Source organism: Nannobrachium achirus (genome assembly GCF_963921795.1).
Source record: "Nannobrachium achirus genome assembly, chromosome: 21".
Taxonomy (NCBI): Eukaryota; Metazoa; Chordata; class Actinopteri; order Myctophiformes; family Myctophidae; genus Nannobrachium; species Nannobrachium achirus.
The window spans coordinates 58,615,529-58,630,528 of record NC_137828.1 but is presented as its reverse complement, the minus strand read 5'-3'; the positions used below and the strand labels follow the sequence as shown (position 1 = coordinate 58,630,528).

The 15,000-nt window shown below is 42.7% G+C and overlaps 2 protein-coding genes across 2 annotated transcripts in view; both read right to left on the bottom strand.

The window, feature by feature from the left end:
- dipk1c (divergent protein kinase domain 1C) overlaps nt 1-589 on the bottom strand; it is a gene marked incomplete at both ends in the record, with an annotated part of 82,162 nt that extends 81,573 nt beyond the window's left edge. Inside the window, one exon of the mRNA XM_080751851.1 lies at nt 356-589. Within this exon, the coding sequence (XP_080607977.1) occupies nt 356-589 (234 nt within the window). The remainder of the gene's footprint in view (nt 1-355) is intronic.
- Nucleotides 590-14,957: 14,368 nt separating this feature from the next.
- tubb6 (tubulin, beta 6 class V) overlaps nt 14,958-15,000 on the bottom strand; it is a gene marked incomplete at its 5' end in the record, with an annotated part of 11,922 nt that continues 11,879 nt past the window's right edge. Inside the window, one exon of the mRNA XM_080751912.1 lies at nt 14,958-14,985. The remainder of the gene's footprint in view (nt 14,986-15,000) is intronic.

The window sequence follows — 15,000 nt, the reverse complement described above, 5'->3', positions numbered from 1 at the left end:
TGAAATCGTCCTCCGGCATGCACTGGGATTAATTCACCTTTTATTTGCCGAGCTGCATATCCGGTACCATTTAAACCCTCTATTGGTAAAACAAACGTATAATCTACGTACTTGATACAGTCTTTTTTCACTCTCCACCAAATCTCTTTTGTTGTGACGCGTTGTGAGCTTGTAGATCTGCTATTTTTTGGCAAATGTTCTGCCCCAGGATAGTGGATGTTGGGGATATTTTGATTATCGCGAGAAATCGTGATTTCTTTGGTCACAATAATCGTGATATGAAATGTTCATATCGTCCCATCCCTAATGCAGACTGACAGGCCATGAGGACAGCGTACTGTATAGTTTGACTCACCAGTGTGTGCAGGATGGTGCGGCTCCGGTCCTCGGTGCAGTAATCTGACAGGATGGTCCTGTGGACAAACACCAGGCCGTTGAGGAACAGCCAGGAGCCGAACCACAACGCCGCGAACAGCAGGGTGCCCCTCCGGGACCATATCCTCACTCCCAGCCAGCGCAGCAAGACCAGGCCTCCTGCCCCGCGGACCCCCGGCCCTGCTGGGGGAGAGGGGGCTCCCAGGTGTGTCATGGTGCAGCCACCGGGGGAGGTGTTGGTTTTGTAGATGAGTGTAATCCGTTTACCGAAAATATGTTCGCTGATTTAGCAAAAAAGAAATGTGGTAAAAAAAAAAGAGGAAAAAGTAATCCAATGGAAAGTGGCGTTGCTCTGTCAAAAGGTCGGTTCCATAGGATTTCTGGATATTGTTTGTCTTGAGCCCAAAAAGTGGGGTTATACCATAACTATTATGTCACCAAAAGGTTGTGCCAAAAAGTGATTTATCCTTCTTTCCAAGTAGATAAAAATTTTAATAAAAAAGATGAAAAAGTAGTATAAAGGGAAGTAGCGTTGGTCTGTTTTATAGGACGTCTGGAAAATGTTAGATTTTGGCAAAAAAGAAAAAGAAAATGGCCATCAACAGCTAATATGTCACTGTCCTGCCAAAAAGCGGTTTGTCCTTTTCCAAAGAAGCAAACCGCAAAGCAAACTGTTCATGAAATGTGTCACAAATTCATTGTAATTATTGAAATGCTACAGTGAAATTATAACATACATAGTACAATTTGATTGCATTGTGTAACCCTGAAGGCAAGTTATATTGTATATATTATATGTTATTAAGTTGTAAGAGTAGAGTTATAGTAAAATACAGTTGCACAACCAGCTGAAAATCACTTAGTTAATTCTTCACTGTACATACCAGGTACATGGTTTTGTGCTTACATACGCATTGTTTAAAGCTGTACTATACAGTTTGCGTGTGTGTGAATGCAATGTTATTTTTGTCTAATCTGTACAGGATATTAATACAATATAATATATAAAATGTGAGTGGTTGTATTTGGTCCCCCTCTTATACTGAGACATTTAGATCCTGTTTCTAGGTTGGACACAACCTTTAACACAATCCTGTTTCTGTTTAGACACCTAGAGGTCAACATTCAATTTCTTCCCAGAGCAAGCAGGCAATCTCTATTAGCTCATTGGTAAAATGTCAGCATTTGCACCTGAGACCGGGGTTCAATTCCAGGGTAGAACAGTCACAGAGGTTAGCCTGCGGGTCACTCCTTGGATATAATCGATCCCATTTAAGCTCCAAACACTGAGCTCATGTCTTGATTCCACAACCATGATACTCAGCGGTCAAAAATTATCCAAGTGATCCAAGTGATCCAAGTAATCCAGTAATCCATGTAATCCAAACAGCTGTATTTATGCTTCTGTATGTTACATATTCTGTTCTGACGATCCACAAAGACTTGACTTGCCTGTGAAAAAGAGTCTAATATTAGTGATGGAACAAGTAAGAGTTTTGGATTGAACATTTAGTAATGGTGGTTACAATATTGGCAAAGTTGAGTATCTTATTGGTATATTGGCAAAGCACTGTATGCTTACAGTACCTAGAGTACTCAAGTTTTCCCAAAAAATAATCAACGCGTTGTATCGGGACATGTTGTGAAATATGGTACATTGTAGATCGGCTATTTTCAAATAACCAATAAAATAGTGCTTTACTTGATTAATATTAGTATTTTAAATCTACTAAACTACTTTGAATAATTGTCATGGAGTTAAAAAAGTACAATATTTGTCTGAGGTGTAACAAAGTCAAAGTAAATTGGAAAATGGAAACACTCAAGTAAAATATAAAAGTAGGCCTACATAAAAGTACAGTATTTGAGTCAATGTACTTTAGTTACTTGCCACCACCGATAGAGTCTAGAGTGTAAACAGCAGAGGAATCTGAAACGTGGTCAAATCATCTGTGAGATTGAAGCAACCTTTTTTTGTATTTCTGTGCTGTTCATATTGGTCTGTTGTTCTGCTGTAGTCTTGCACGCACACGCACGCACACACACACACACACACACACACACACACACACACACACACACACACACACACACACACACACACACACACACACACACACACACACAGCCGTGGGGCTGGCTGTGCTGTCCTCATGTCAACTCTGACCAATATCAACTTCTATTGGAAATGTCTCACGGACACACGACTCCAAACCACAGAACAGACGTCTGAACTTCTGGAGAAGGAACTGGAAACAACGGACAGAAGTCTGGTGTTTTTGTTGTTGTGGAAAATGCAGAAGTATAACACAGGGCTTAACTAATAATATTAAAAATCTGCAAGCTACAGTACGTCTAACTAGTAACTAAAGTTGTCAACTAATTGTAATGGAGTAAAAAGGTATATCTTCAACTCTGGAATCCATTCAAAAGAAAAGACACTTACGGTAGAATGAAATGGGATCTCTTGAAAAATTAAAACTAAATAATGCCTATTTGGGAGAGAGTTTCTTTTTGAGTCAGAAAAGATTGCAGTGATTTGGGGCTGCTTACATTTTCCAGTCATTTGCTTGTCTCTCTGTGTCCCAGACTGCCTCTGAAACTCAGCTGTCTAGACTTGTCAGATACTGTATGTCCTTGGATCTATCCTATCTATGTCCTTAAATGTCTCCTTATCACAGCTATCTCCGATCCGTCACTCAGAAAGAACGTTTCATTTCAACTTTTCACAAAATGTTTCTAGCTCTGACATTTGATATCCCATGAATTATTTCCACTGAATCCTTTCTCAAAGCCTAAATGTTCTGCCTCAAGTCCAGTCTTGCCAAAAGTTCAAAGTCTCGCAAAAGTCTTTTTTAAACATTTAAACATGTCACTCTCTCTAAGCACTTATTTGGTGATTAGGATTATAATTTAGCCGGAGCGTCCAAACCATGAAGTCATCTCACTTCTACTCCCGGCTCACAAAACTCTCCAGGGGTCTGCCGGAGCTGTTGTGCACTTCTTAACTTTCTGTCAACAGTGTGTGTGTGTGTGTGTGTGTGTGTGTGTGTGTGTGTGTGTGTGTGTGTGTGTGTGTGTGTGTGTGTGTGTGTGTGTGTGTGTGTGTGTGTGTGTGTGTGTGTGTGTGTGTGTGTGTGTGTGTGTGTGTGTGTGCGTGCGCGCGTGTGTGTGCGTGTGTGAGAGAGAGTTTCTGCGTTTTTGGCAGTTGATGGTAATTTTGATGCCAGGAGAGTTGAGCAGCAACCTACAAGAGTACTTAAGTCAAAGTAGCAATACCACAATGTAGAAATACCCTGTTACAACTAAAAGCCCGGCCTGTATTTCAACTTTAGTGAAAGTACAAAAGTTTTGGCATAAATATATATATTTACAGTGGAAAAGTAAGAATACTCAATTTGTTTCAAAATGTATCAAGCTCTTTCGAAAATGGCTCATCTACAAGCTCACAATGCAACATTGTGAGCTTGCTATTTTCAAATATGACTTAACTGTATGTTTTGTAATAGTAATGTAAATACGCAAAGTAACTACTACAGTAGTAACTAAAGCCATCAACTAATTGTAGTGGAATAGTACAAGTACACATGCAATATTTACATCTGAGATGTAGTGGAGTAGAAGTATAAAGTATCAACAAAATTACATCAAAATTCAAGTACAGTATGTGATTAAATATGCATTATGAACTGTCCAAGAAGCTGCTCATCTCCATGTTACTGATTGCTTTTTTTTTTTTTACTATACCTTATTGCCTTACCAAGGTGTTCTTTCTTGTTGCATCTTACAGGTACGTACGTATGTGAATAAAAAAAAAAGTTTTATTGTGGTTCATCAAACATCGTAGCAGCATTCTGACTTACTACCTGTTCCCAGTTGTGACTTACTGGCTGCATCCATTCGTGACTTAACTGTCTTCTTCCACTTATGTCATTCTTAATCAGGCTTGGTGTCGGTTACTGGACATCTGTGACTGCTTACTGTTAGAGGTAACGTTACGTAGAACAGGTGAGAGGTGGAGAGGTGATCCTAGTTGCTAGCGTCATTGTCCCCTAAACTTGAGGTCAAAGGTTCAGCCGCGGGCCACGGCCTGGATGTGTCCGTCATCATCCCAGCGAGATGTCTGGCTAGCAGCTCGAACCACACGTTCACGGAGGGTCCTTGGCACGTCTGGTTTTAGTCAAGAGACCTAATCCGTTAATGAGAACCTGAGACCCGGGAAAGACCGCAAAACTCTAAACCAGGGGTCGAATGTCCCAAACGTTAACTCTTTGAAGAGCTCAGAAGGCCGTGCGGTCCGGTGTGGTCGCAGCTGCAGCAGCGTACGTTCCGTGTCTCTCAGACAGCCGGCAGAGCCAAAGGTCCTTGAATGTTCTGGAAGTCATTAGAAAGGTCCTTGATGTGGTGACAGCAGCCAAACAGAGGTTTTTAACCTCCAGTTTTCAGTCGTCTTGCAAACAACAAAACTCTTCCAGTCTGTATGTCTGTCAAAGAAAACTGCACTGTATGCTTGTCTCAAACAAACATCAAACTCACTCTCAGACACACACAGCAACAACACGGTCCCTGAAATGATCCTCTCCTAAACTTCTTCCGAGTCCTCTGGGACGTGTACCATTCGTCCCACCCTGATGTCATTAATGTCCTTTATGTCCCACCCTGGGACGAATGTCCGGGGACGGATGTCCAGCAGATGATGGCGGTGCGATGACGTCACAGTAGAGCTGTCAGGTGTCAGAAGCTTTCTCAAAGGCCAGCTTCAGTTAACTTCTACATCTCACACAGAAGCCAACAGAAGGGGATGATGGCTGTTGAAGTCTTTGCATGTTCTAGTCCGGTTATTACTCCTGTGTTGAGTGGGTGTTCTGTGAGAGTTTATATGTGTGTGTGATCTCGGAGTGTGCGTTTATGAGAGTGAGATGCTATAGCAGCGTCAGAGACAGAGGTAGTGTAGCTGTGCTGTGTGTGCCGTCATTCCCAGCGAGAACGGCTCCGATTTCCACCTCTGCTGTTGCCTCTCTCTCTCTCTCTCCTCTCTCTCTCTCTCTCTCTCTCTCTCTCTCTCTCTCTCTCTCTCTCTCTCTCTCTCTCCATGCTGGCTGACTGTCTGGAAGTGCTTGGCTAGGGCTGGAATTACGAACGGAGTCCCACGCTGTGTGTGTGCGTGTGTGTGTGTGTGTGTGTGTGTGTGTGTGTGTGTGTGTGTGTGATGTGTGTGCGCGTGTGTGAGTGCTCAGTCTTTGCTCGCTCAGCTCCATGCTGCTTCCTTTCTTCAGTGTGGCTTCCCCCCCTTCCTTGTGTGTGTGTGTGTGTGTGTGTGTGTGTGTGTGTGTGTGTGTGTGTGCGTGTGTGTGCGTGTGTGCGTGCGTGCGTGCGTGTGTGTGTGTGTGTAGTTAATTTATGTGAGTGAGCAGGTCTTCTGTGACTCACTCCTTTAATTCTTCTATCTTGCCACTCCTTTATTCTCCTTAATAAACACGTTTGTGTGCTACTGTATGTCTCTATTTCCTATACTGTACAAGAATGATCGACTCTACTTTTCTATCTTTCTCTTTAACTCCTTCCCTTTATATTTCTCTCTTTTCCCCATTTCTCCTTTCTCTCTCTTCTTACCCCCTCTCTTCCCTTTATCGCCTCCCCTATCTTTTGCCCCCCACCTCGCCTCCCCTATCTTTTGCCCCCCACCTCTCTCTCTCTCTCTCTCTCTCTCTCTCTCTCTCTCTCTCGCTCTCTTCTCTGTCTCTGTCTGTCTCTCTCTCTCTCTCTCTCTCTCTCTCTTCTCTGTCTCTCTCTCTCTCTCTCTCTGTCTCTCTCTCTCTCTCTCTGTCTCTCTCTCTCTCCTCTCTCTCTCTCTCTCTCTCTCTCTCTCTCTCTCTCTCTGTCTCTCTCTCTCTCTCTCTCTCTCTCTCTCTCTCTCTCTCTCTCTCATATAACAACAGCCCCAGGCTCAGAGGCATGTCGGTAATCGTCCTGTTTGTAGAAACGCAGGCTAGTAATAAAGTTGTGCAAACACAGCGCTCGCTCGCTCTGCGCTGCCAGGCTGGGACCGCTGGCACGGCTTTGATGTCTGCAGGCCTCTGCTTCTCAAAGGCCCACCAGGGGCCCAATCGGACCCTAACCCATTAAAAGGATCCCTAGCTAATAATTGCCCTCTATAATTAAAATTAAGAATTAAAAACACCCCAAATATTTAATTTATTTTAGAAATAGTTCATCTTTTTATCTTTGTGAACAGGGACTGCTCCTGTCGCAAGTTGATGATGTCATGTGTCCATGTGTGGCCAGCTCTATGGAATGTATGGCATGCATAAGCTAATAAAAAACAACTTGATACTCTAAACAATATTTAAAATACTTTTCTTTTTATTAGCAGGTGCATTCCATCCATTCCTAGGGCTGGACCACACATGGACAAATTGTCTCTATTGAGTGAAAGATGAACTATTCCTAAAAGAAAGGAAATATTTTGGGTGTTTTTAATTTAAATATAGAGGGCTTATTAAGGCATACAGCCAGGGATCCATTTAAGACCCGAAGCCGATTCTACAAATTCCTTCTAAATCAGTGGTTCTCACACTTCCAAGATTTTTTTCAAAAAATAATAACAAAATATAGCAGATGTACAAGCTAGCTGTGAGCTTGTATATCTGATATTTTTTTAATAGCCAACACAAATAAATCGAAAATTACACAAACGCTTTCCCGGTTTTAATGGACTATTCCACACTTCTGCGTTATTTTTTTTCCCGGACGAATATTGGAGCGAATTTCGGAGCACGTAAATAAAAAAAATCAACCTTCACGTTTTGTCAATCACGTTTGCACACTGCCGCGTGCATATTATTTTTTACCGATTTTTGCAACTGTCGCTTCTGGGTCCCTGTTTTCTCTCTCTCTCCTCTCTCTCTCCTTGACCTTGACGGATTTGGGATTTTGAAAACGCAACAAACGCACTGATGTGCAATCACCTTAAGTTAACCACCAGGGCTCTGTATGTATTTTCTGTTTTCTGTGCCGTGGGGAAAGCTTTTGCTGAATAGCCAATGGACAAGCTTGTTGATCGGCTAATTTCCTGCGGAAAGCCTTCCCCACAATAAGGATGCTGGGGATGAAGTGGTTAAATTACAGTTTTTTTCGATTGCTAAAACACAAAAAGCTAAAATTAGGCACAATTTTCACAACCTTTACTTCTGTCCCCAATAGCTTGACTCAATTTGTTACTACTTTAGATTTCCTTATCATATTAGACTCTGACTTTCCTTCTTTACACTCTGGTGTCAATTTCACATCACCTTGTTGTCAAAACACAACACACACTTTTCAGGTTTGCACACACTTCTCACATAAAATCTCAAAGCATCAATCCACAACACACAAATATTCAAATCTCTAAACTTTCGGGTCTGGCGTCAATTACACATCACCCTGTTGTCTAAAAACCACACACAATGTTGAGACAGGAACCGGAGGCAGAGATGGGCACAAAATACAAAAAAATATTTGAAATACAAAGGTACAAATACCAGGATAGTATACTGTCACCAGGATAGTATCTTGGTGACAGTATCCTTGTCAGTATTAGACCAAGTACTGACCAATTTCTTTCAAAATATTATTTTAGTTTTTTGTGCCCATGCATCTCTGACCAGAGGCATGATGCCTAAATCTACTGTAAATCAAAACCTGTTTTGGATGCATATTTGTGTGCTGTTTTATGTTTGACTATGAAAAAGGTAGGCCTACACTGAGTCATTTTACAAAATGAGAAACATCTTATTCTCCAGAGCAATGGTCATTCTTATGGTTGTGCTGTTTTATGTTTGACTATGAAAAAGGTAGGCCTACACTGAGTCATTTTACAAAAGGAGAAACATCTTATTCTCCAGAGCAATGGTCATTCTTATGGTGTGTTCCATTTCGACAATTGTGTCTTCAATTTTGCTCTTCAGTGTTCTGTACATGCTTGGTAGTGTTCAGCCAAAAGCTTAGTTGCGTTTATTCAATGAATGCATGTGTGTGTCATGTGAAAATATGGCTGTGTTTACCAAATGAAAACACGAGTTCCATTTTGTGAACATGTTAAGAGATTTGATGGCAAAGAGTTGTTTTGCAAAGGGATGCCAGGGTTTAGCAATTTGTGTGTAATGTTTGGAGTTTTGCGTGTGCAGTTTTGAAAAAAACGTACAGTTTTGAAAAACGTGTTTTAGCAATCGAAAAAAACTGTAACACTGCATGCGTCCATGGACCCCCACTAACTGCAGCAACTTTATAATCCCACAGGAAAGGTTAAGGTTCAGACTGCTGCCATTTTTCTCCGCAATTGGATCTGCAAAGGTATTCCCTTTTGGTTGAGTGGCAGATGCTTGGTTTCCCACAGTGGGAGACCCAGGGTTCAAAGCCTGTATGTTGCAGTGTCATCACATACAGTATAGCCTACTGTTGAACTTCAACATCCTGTCTTTCTGTCTGTCTGTCTGTTATCCTGCCTCTAGGTCTCAGCTTTTCTGTCAGTCACTCTCAGACTGTCTCTCTCTCTCTAGCTCTTTCTGTCTTTGTGTTGTCTCTCTCGTTGCACTCGTTGTCCCCCCCCTTCTCATTCTTCATACTTAATCATGCACTTCTTATCACCGCCTGCATATATTCTCTCATTCTCCCAACTTGGCATTCTGTCCATCCCTCACTGTGAGAAGATAACATTGAGTGACGCATGGATGCATGGATTTCTGCTGCCCCCGCGCAAGAGTGATGTTTTTGAGTGAATGCGTGCAAGTGATGGAAACACTGTATAAATATAGGAGGAAAGAAAATGACAGGTGTGGAGGAAAGAGAAAGTAGAAGAGAGACAGATGGCGGGGGATAGACAGAGCGAGAGAGAGAGAGAGAGAGAGAGAGAGAGAGAGAGAGAGAGAGAGATGAAGTAGAGACTGCAGCAGATGTAAGTGTGTGTGTGTGTGTGTATGTGTGTGTGTGTGTGTGTGTGTGTGTGTGTGTGTGTTTGTGCGCGCGTGCGTGTGTGCGTGCGTGCGTGCGTGCGCGTGCGTGCGTGTGTGTGTGTGTGTGTGTGTGTGTAAGAGAGAGAGAGAGAGAGAGAGAGAGAGTCAGCCATCTGCTCTGCGTCACATTGAGCTCAGAGGTCTTTGTCACATTAATTAATTAATCAATTTATTAATTGCCAATTAAGTCCCGGTTCCTCGCTGGCAGATGATCACACACACCAGCCCCTTTCTCCTTTCTCGTTAACAGTATCCACTCGTCATCAGTGGCTGCTCATTAAGGCCTGGCCACTCATCAGAGGCCCCTCGTTAAGAGAGAGCCACTCATTTAGCCCCCTGCCCCCCCATTATCTGAGTTGATAAGACTTAATTTAAAGCCAGAGTAAACTCAGAAATGACTTAATGAGGACACAGCTTCTACCTTGAAGTTATAGTTTTCTCCCCTATAAGATTTTAATAAGTTATTTTACCCTTTGCCTTTTAGGGCAAAAAAGAACGACATGCTTTCATGAAATGGACTTTGCACAGCCTGAGGTTGTTGAATAATTCAACAGAATAAATGCATATATTTGCATAGGAGACATTTGATCTTAGACAGGCTTAGCTTTAAAAACATAAACACAAATAACTTGTCCTTGAAGCATTGAGTGCAAGTGTTGCAATGAGCCCATTCATATCTCTGGGTTCATAACTGGGTTCTCCAATTATCTGTAATATCCTTCCTGTCTGCCGGCATCAATGTGCATGAAGCTACACAGTGAAGTTTGACAGTTGGTAGTGGAGTTAATGAGCTGTGTTACAGCGCCATGTTCTGGTGGTTTTGTGTTATTGCATCAGCTCTCATCAAACTAGCAGATGGTATTGAAAGAAGGCAGGGTAGGCTATTACATTTTTTTTCGATTGCTAAAACACATTTTTCAAAACTGTACGTTTGTTTCAAAACTGCACACACAAAACTCCAAACATCAAACACAAATTGCTAAACCCTGGCATCCCTTTGCAAAACAACTCTTTGCCATCAAATCTCTTAACATGTTCACAAAATGGAACTCGTGTTTTCATTTGGTAAACACAGCCATATTTTCACATGACACACACATGCATGCATTGAATAAACACAACTAGCTTTTGGCTGAACACTACCAAGCATGAACAGAACACTGAAGAGCAAAATTGAAAACACAATTGTCGAAATGGAACACACTGAATGAATGTCAATTACTCTGGTAAATGAACCAATTCCCTTTTTGTAAAATGACCCAGTGTATGCCCACTAATCTCATAGACAAACATAAAACAGCACACAAATATGCAGACAAAACATTTTATTGACTGTAGGTCCAAACGTTTACCCCCAAACACTCCAAATACACAACGCCTCGCATCGCGAGGCGTTGTGTGCTTGTAGATCGGCTGTTTTCAATAGTTTTGTGCGACAGTCTTGTATGATGTAGCAGGGCTTTGCTTTACCAAAAGACGTACACATTTGAAACTTGGAGATACAAGTTTTCTGCCCGAGAGTGACAATATTTTAGTGATTACAGTATGTTGCGAGGAAAACGTTGAGATAATAGCCATTTTGGTTAGAACTGACTGAAAATAACTTTGTACTTCAAGTTTAAAATTATACTAAATAATATTTTTTCAAGTGTCCAAATAAATTCCAAATATTATCAAATGATCTCGCGGCACCCCTGGACTGCCGTTGTGGCACCCCAGGGTGCCCCATCACCCACTTTGAAAACCCCTGGCCTAGAGTGCCGCATGAAGAGATTTGAAAGAGATTTGAATATTTGTGTGTTGTGGATTGATGCTTTGAGATTTTATGTGAGAAGTGTGTGCAAACCTGAAAAGTGTGTCTTGTGTTTTGACAACAAGGTGATGTGAAATTTACATCAGAGTGTAAAGAAGGAAAGTCAGAGTCTAATATGATAAGGAAATCTAAAGTAGTAACAAATTGAGTCAAGCGATTGGGGACAGAAGTAAAGGTTGTGAAAATTGTGCCAAATTTTTGAAAAATGTGTTTTAGCAATCGAAAAAAACTGTAATGAATGAATGAATGAATTAACTTTATTTGTATAGCACCCTTCACAGTGCTTTACAGATACATAATAAAAAAGTAAGCTCTGCAGTTGCAGAGAATAAATAAATTAAAAACATCAAACAGTAACAGAGAAAACAAACAAGAACAAAAGAACAGTAAAATCAGGGATGCCTATAAGTGACCAAAGGCCTGTCTGAACATGTAAGTTTTCAGATGCCTCTTAAAGGACGCCGCTGAAGCCTCTATCAGAGTCCAGGGTGAAGAGCTATTCACTTCACTGCGGTGTAGTTTTCTAGCTATCACCTAAAAATACATAACAAAGCCAAGGTTATAGCTAGGAAACTACAACGCGGTGAAGTGAATAGCTCTTCAACCCTGGACTCTGATAGAGGCTTGAGGGGGCCGTTTTTAGGTCCAGGGGGAGGGTGTTCCAGAGCTTTGGGGCTATCGCCTCAAAAGCTTGGTCGCCCTTGGTTACTAAATTGGTCCAAGGGACCTGCAGGAGGTGCTTATCTGCTGATCTAAGTGAGCGAGTGGTAGGGGTGGATGTAGATGGGGTCTGGGCCATTAATTGCTCTGTAGGTAAACGTGAGGACTTTGAAGTGGATCCTGTAGTGTACCGGGAGCCAGCAGAGAGGCTAATGAATGGGAGTAATGTGACATGACTTTTTTGACCTAGTGAGTAACCTGGCAGCAGCGTTATGAACCAGCTGCCATTTGTCAATGGATGTTTTGTTGAGACAGGTAAAAATGGAGTTACTGTAATCTAGTCTGGATGAGATGAATGCATGTGCGTGCGGCCATTTCAAGTTCAGAGTGGGATATGATGGTCCGGAGTTTTGCAATATTTCTGAGGTGAAAGAAACAGGTGCGTGTGAGAGATTTGACATGATTGTCCAAGTGCATGGATTGGTCCACGGCGTACGTTACCTTTGAGGGCCCCCAGGTGTGTGGCTATTCTGGTGGCGTTATTCTCAGCCGCTACAATCAGCACCTCGGTCGTATTTGGGTTTAACTGAAGGAGGCTGTTTCCCAGCCAGGCTTCAATAGCCAGGAGACATTCCTGGAGGACATTTAGTTGTTCCAGTTTATCAGGCTTGAAGGAGCAGTATAATTGGATATCATCCGCATAGCAGTGATAGCGAATGCGCGGAAACTTATTTATGAAGAGACCTAGGGGAAACATGTAAATGGCAAACAGGAGAGGCCCAAGTACGGACCCCTGAGGTACACCACAACGGAGGTGTGCCTGATCTGATTTAAAGGGGCCCATGGCCACAGAGAATTTTCTTTCCCTCAGGTACGAGGCAAACCAGTCAAGGGCACTCCCAGAGATGCCCATCCACTCCCTGAGCCAGGTCCAGCAAGACCAGAACGGAACATTTCCCAGTGTCAGCGCACATCATGAGGTCGCTTGAAACTCTGAACCACTTTAAATCCCAGCATCTGTAGACTTTTCTGGAAAATAGCGGATCTACAATACATCTTGGAAACGCGATGCGTTGTGAGCTTGTTGATCGGCTATTTTAAGGACGATATTTAGTGTAGAGCAAAAACAGAAATGTTAGTAGAGACCTGACATGTACATCCATGCCCCCCACCTCCACTCAGAAACTTGGTACCTATATGGACATTTCTAAGAGACAGCAGGAAACTCTGGGACACGTGGAACACAGAACCTTTAAACCAGTGGTTCTCAAACATTTTCATGTCAATTGGACCCCCAAATCTCTCTATATATACCGTGTGTGTGTGTGTGTGTGTGTGTGTGTGTGTGTGTGTGTGTATATGTATATATATATATATATATATATATATTAGGGCTGGGACTTTAACTGATTAATTGCGATTAATTAATTACAGAAAATTAACGTGATTAAAAATGTACGCATTTTAATCGCACTTAGTTTTTGCACCAGAGAACCTTCAGTTTCGAGCATACCGATCATAGCGATGCACCAACCAAGAAGAGACAACAAACGCAAAGGGAGAAGTAGCCGATCAGAGCGCTTTGCTTGGCCCAGTGGATGCAAAATTTAGATTTAAAAAAACTCACTAGTTGATTCACTCGTACAACAAAATGTGTTTTACTTGAAAAAATATATTCTCGGGCCAAATATTAATATGCGATTAAAATGCGATTAAAATGCGATTAATTAATTACAAAGCCTGTGATTAATTAGATTATTTTATTTAATCGCATCCCAGCCCTAATATATATATATATATGTCATAGTATATTGGAGAAACAGCACATTCGAGACGCGGAGCACTCGTGGTGCGGCACGGGGCGGAGCAAGCGGTCGCCAATACAACGTACTCCAGGCGGTGCGCCGCTCTATTGTCCACGACACTGCGAGCGGCTACCGAAGCCCCCCTGTATCCACGAAGCCCAAACGAGTTACGAGGCCCCCCTGGGTCCACGAAGCCCCAAGCGGCGCGAAGGCCAGCGGACCTTGGTCCTGCTCTTCGCCCCCGAGCGCCGCAGGCGCGAGTGGCCGCGAAGAGCGGGCCAGGGCCGCGCGGCCGGCGGAGCGCCGCGCGAGTTACGAAGCCGTGGTGAATGCAATCGTTATATTTATGCCCAGGCCGTAAGGCCTGGGCAAGCGCACGTTAAACGCCCTGTCCAAGTGACTACAATGGAGCTAATGGCTAGGCTAGGCTAGGCTAGGCTAGGCTAGGCTAGGCTAGGCTAGGCTAGGCTAGTAAATAAAGAGTAAACACTTCCGGTCTGCGGCGAGTTCAAAGCGTGACGTAACTCTCTTATCCAGTGGCTGACGTCGCCATCTGGTGGTGATTAGTGTGTGGTGAACGTCAAAACGAGTGCTCCTTGACAACTTTTACTGGTTTCTTGAACATACTGTAACATATATATATATATATATATATATATATATGCAAGGGGCAATGACCTCCACCTGTGAAGGAGTGTCAATGACCGGCATCTGCTACTCATAGGCCTACCTGTGGATTTGAGTGGGGATACTTTTGTGTAATGGAAATGGTAGATATTTTGATGCGGTGTGGTGTGGTGTGATGTGGTGTGGTGTGGTGTGGTGTGGTGTGGTGTGGTGTAGTCGAAATCTTTATACCTGTACATGGGTAACAGACAGATACAACCTTGGATGGCCTTCGATCTTCGATGTCTTTATTGCTTTTGCGTTACATTTTCAACGTAGAAAAACTCAACCACACGATTTCACCTCAGCAAAAAATAATAAACACTCCACATGTAACACTCATAAATTATGAATGGCAGCCAGGAGGAAGTCATCCAAACAGGATCACGTGACGGTGTCTTCAAAAATGTCCGACTTTTATTGGAAGACAAACTTCATATAATGTATCTCCGAGACCCAATCTGCACTGTAAAATCCTCAGTGTTCGTTTAACTGTGAGAGTGTACAAATGGAACCGAATGGATCCGTAACTCTCAGAGTTACAGCCCCGTTAAGGGTCCATTTGGACCCCTGGACCCGACGTTAACGCCAACTCCGTCCCTAGTCAGCGGGGTCGATGATCTCATCCTGGTCTCTGATAGGCTCCTCTGGCTGCTGGTCCTCACTCCACTTCCTGTTCAAACAGATA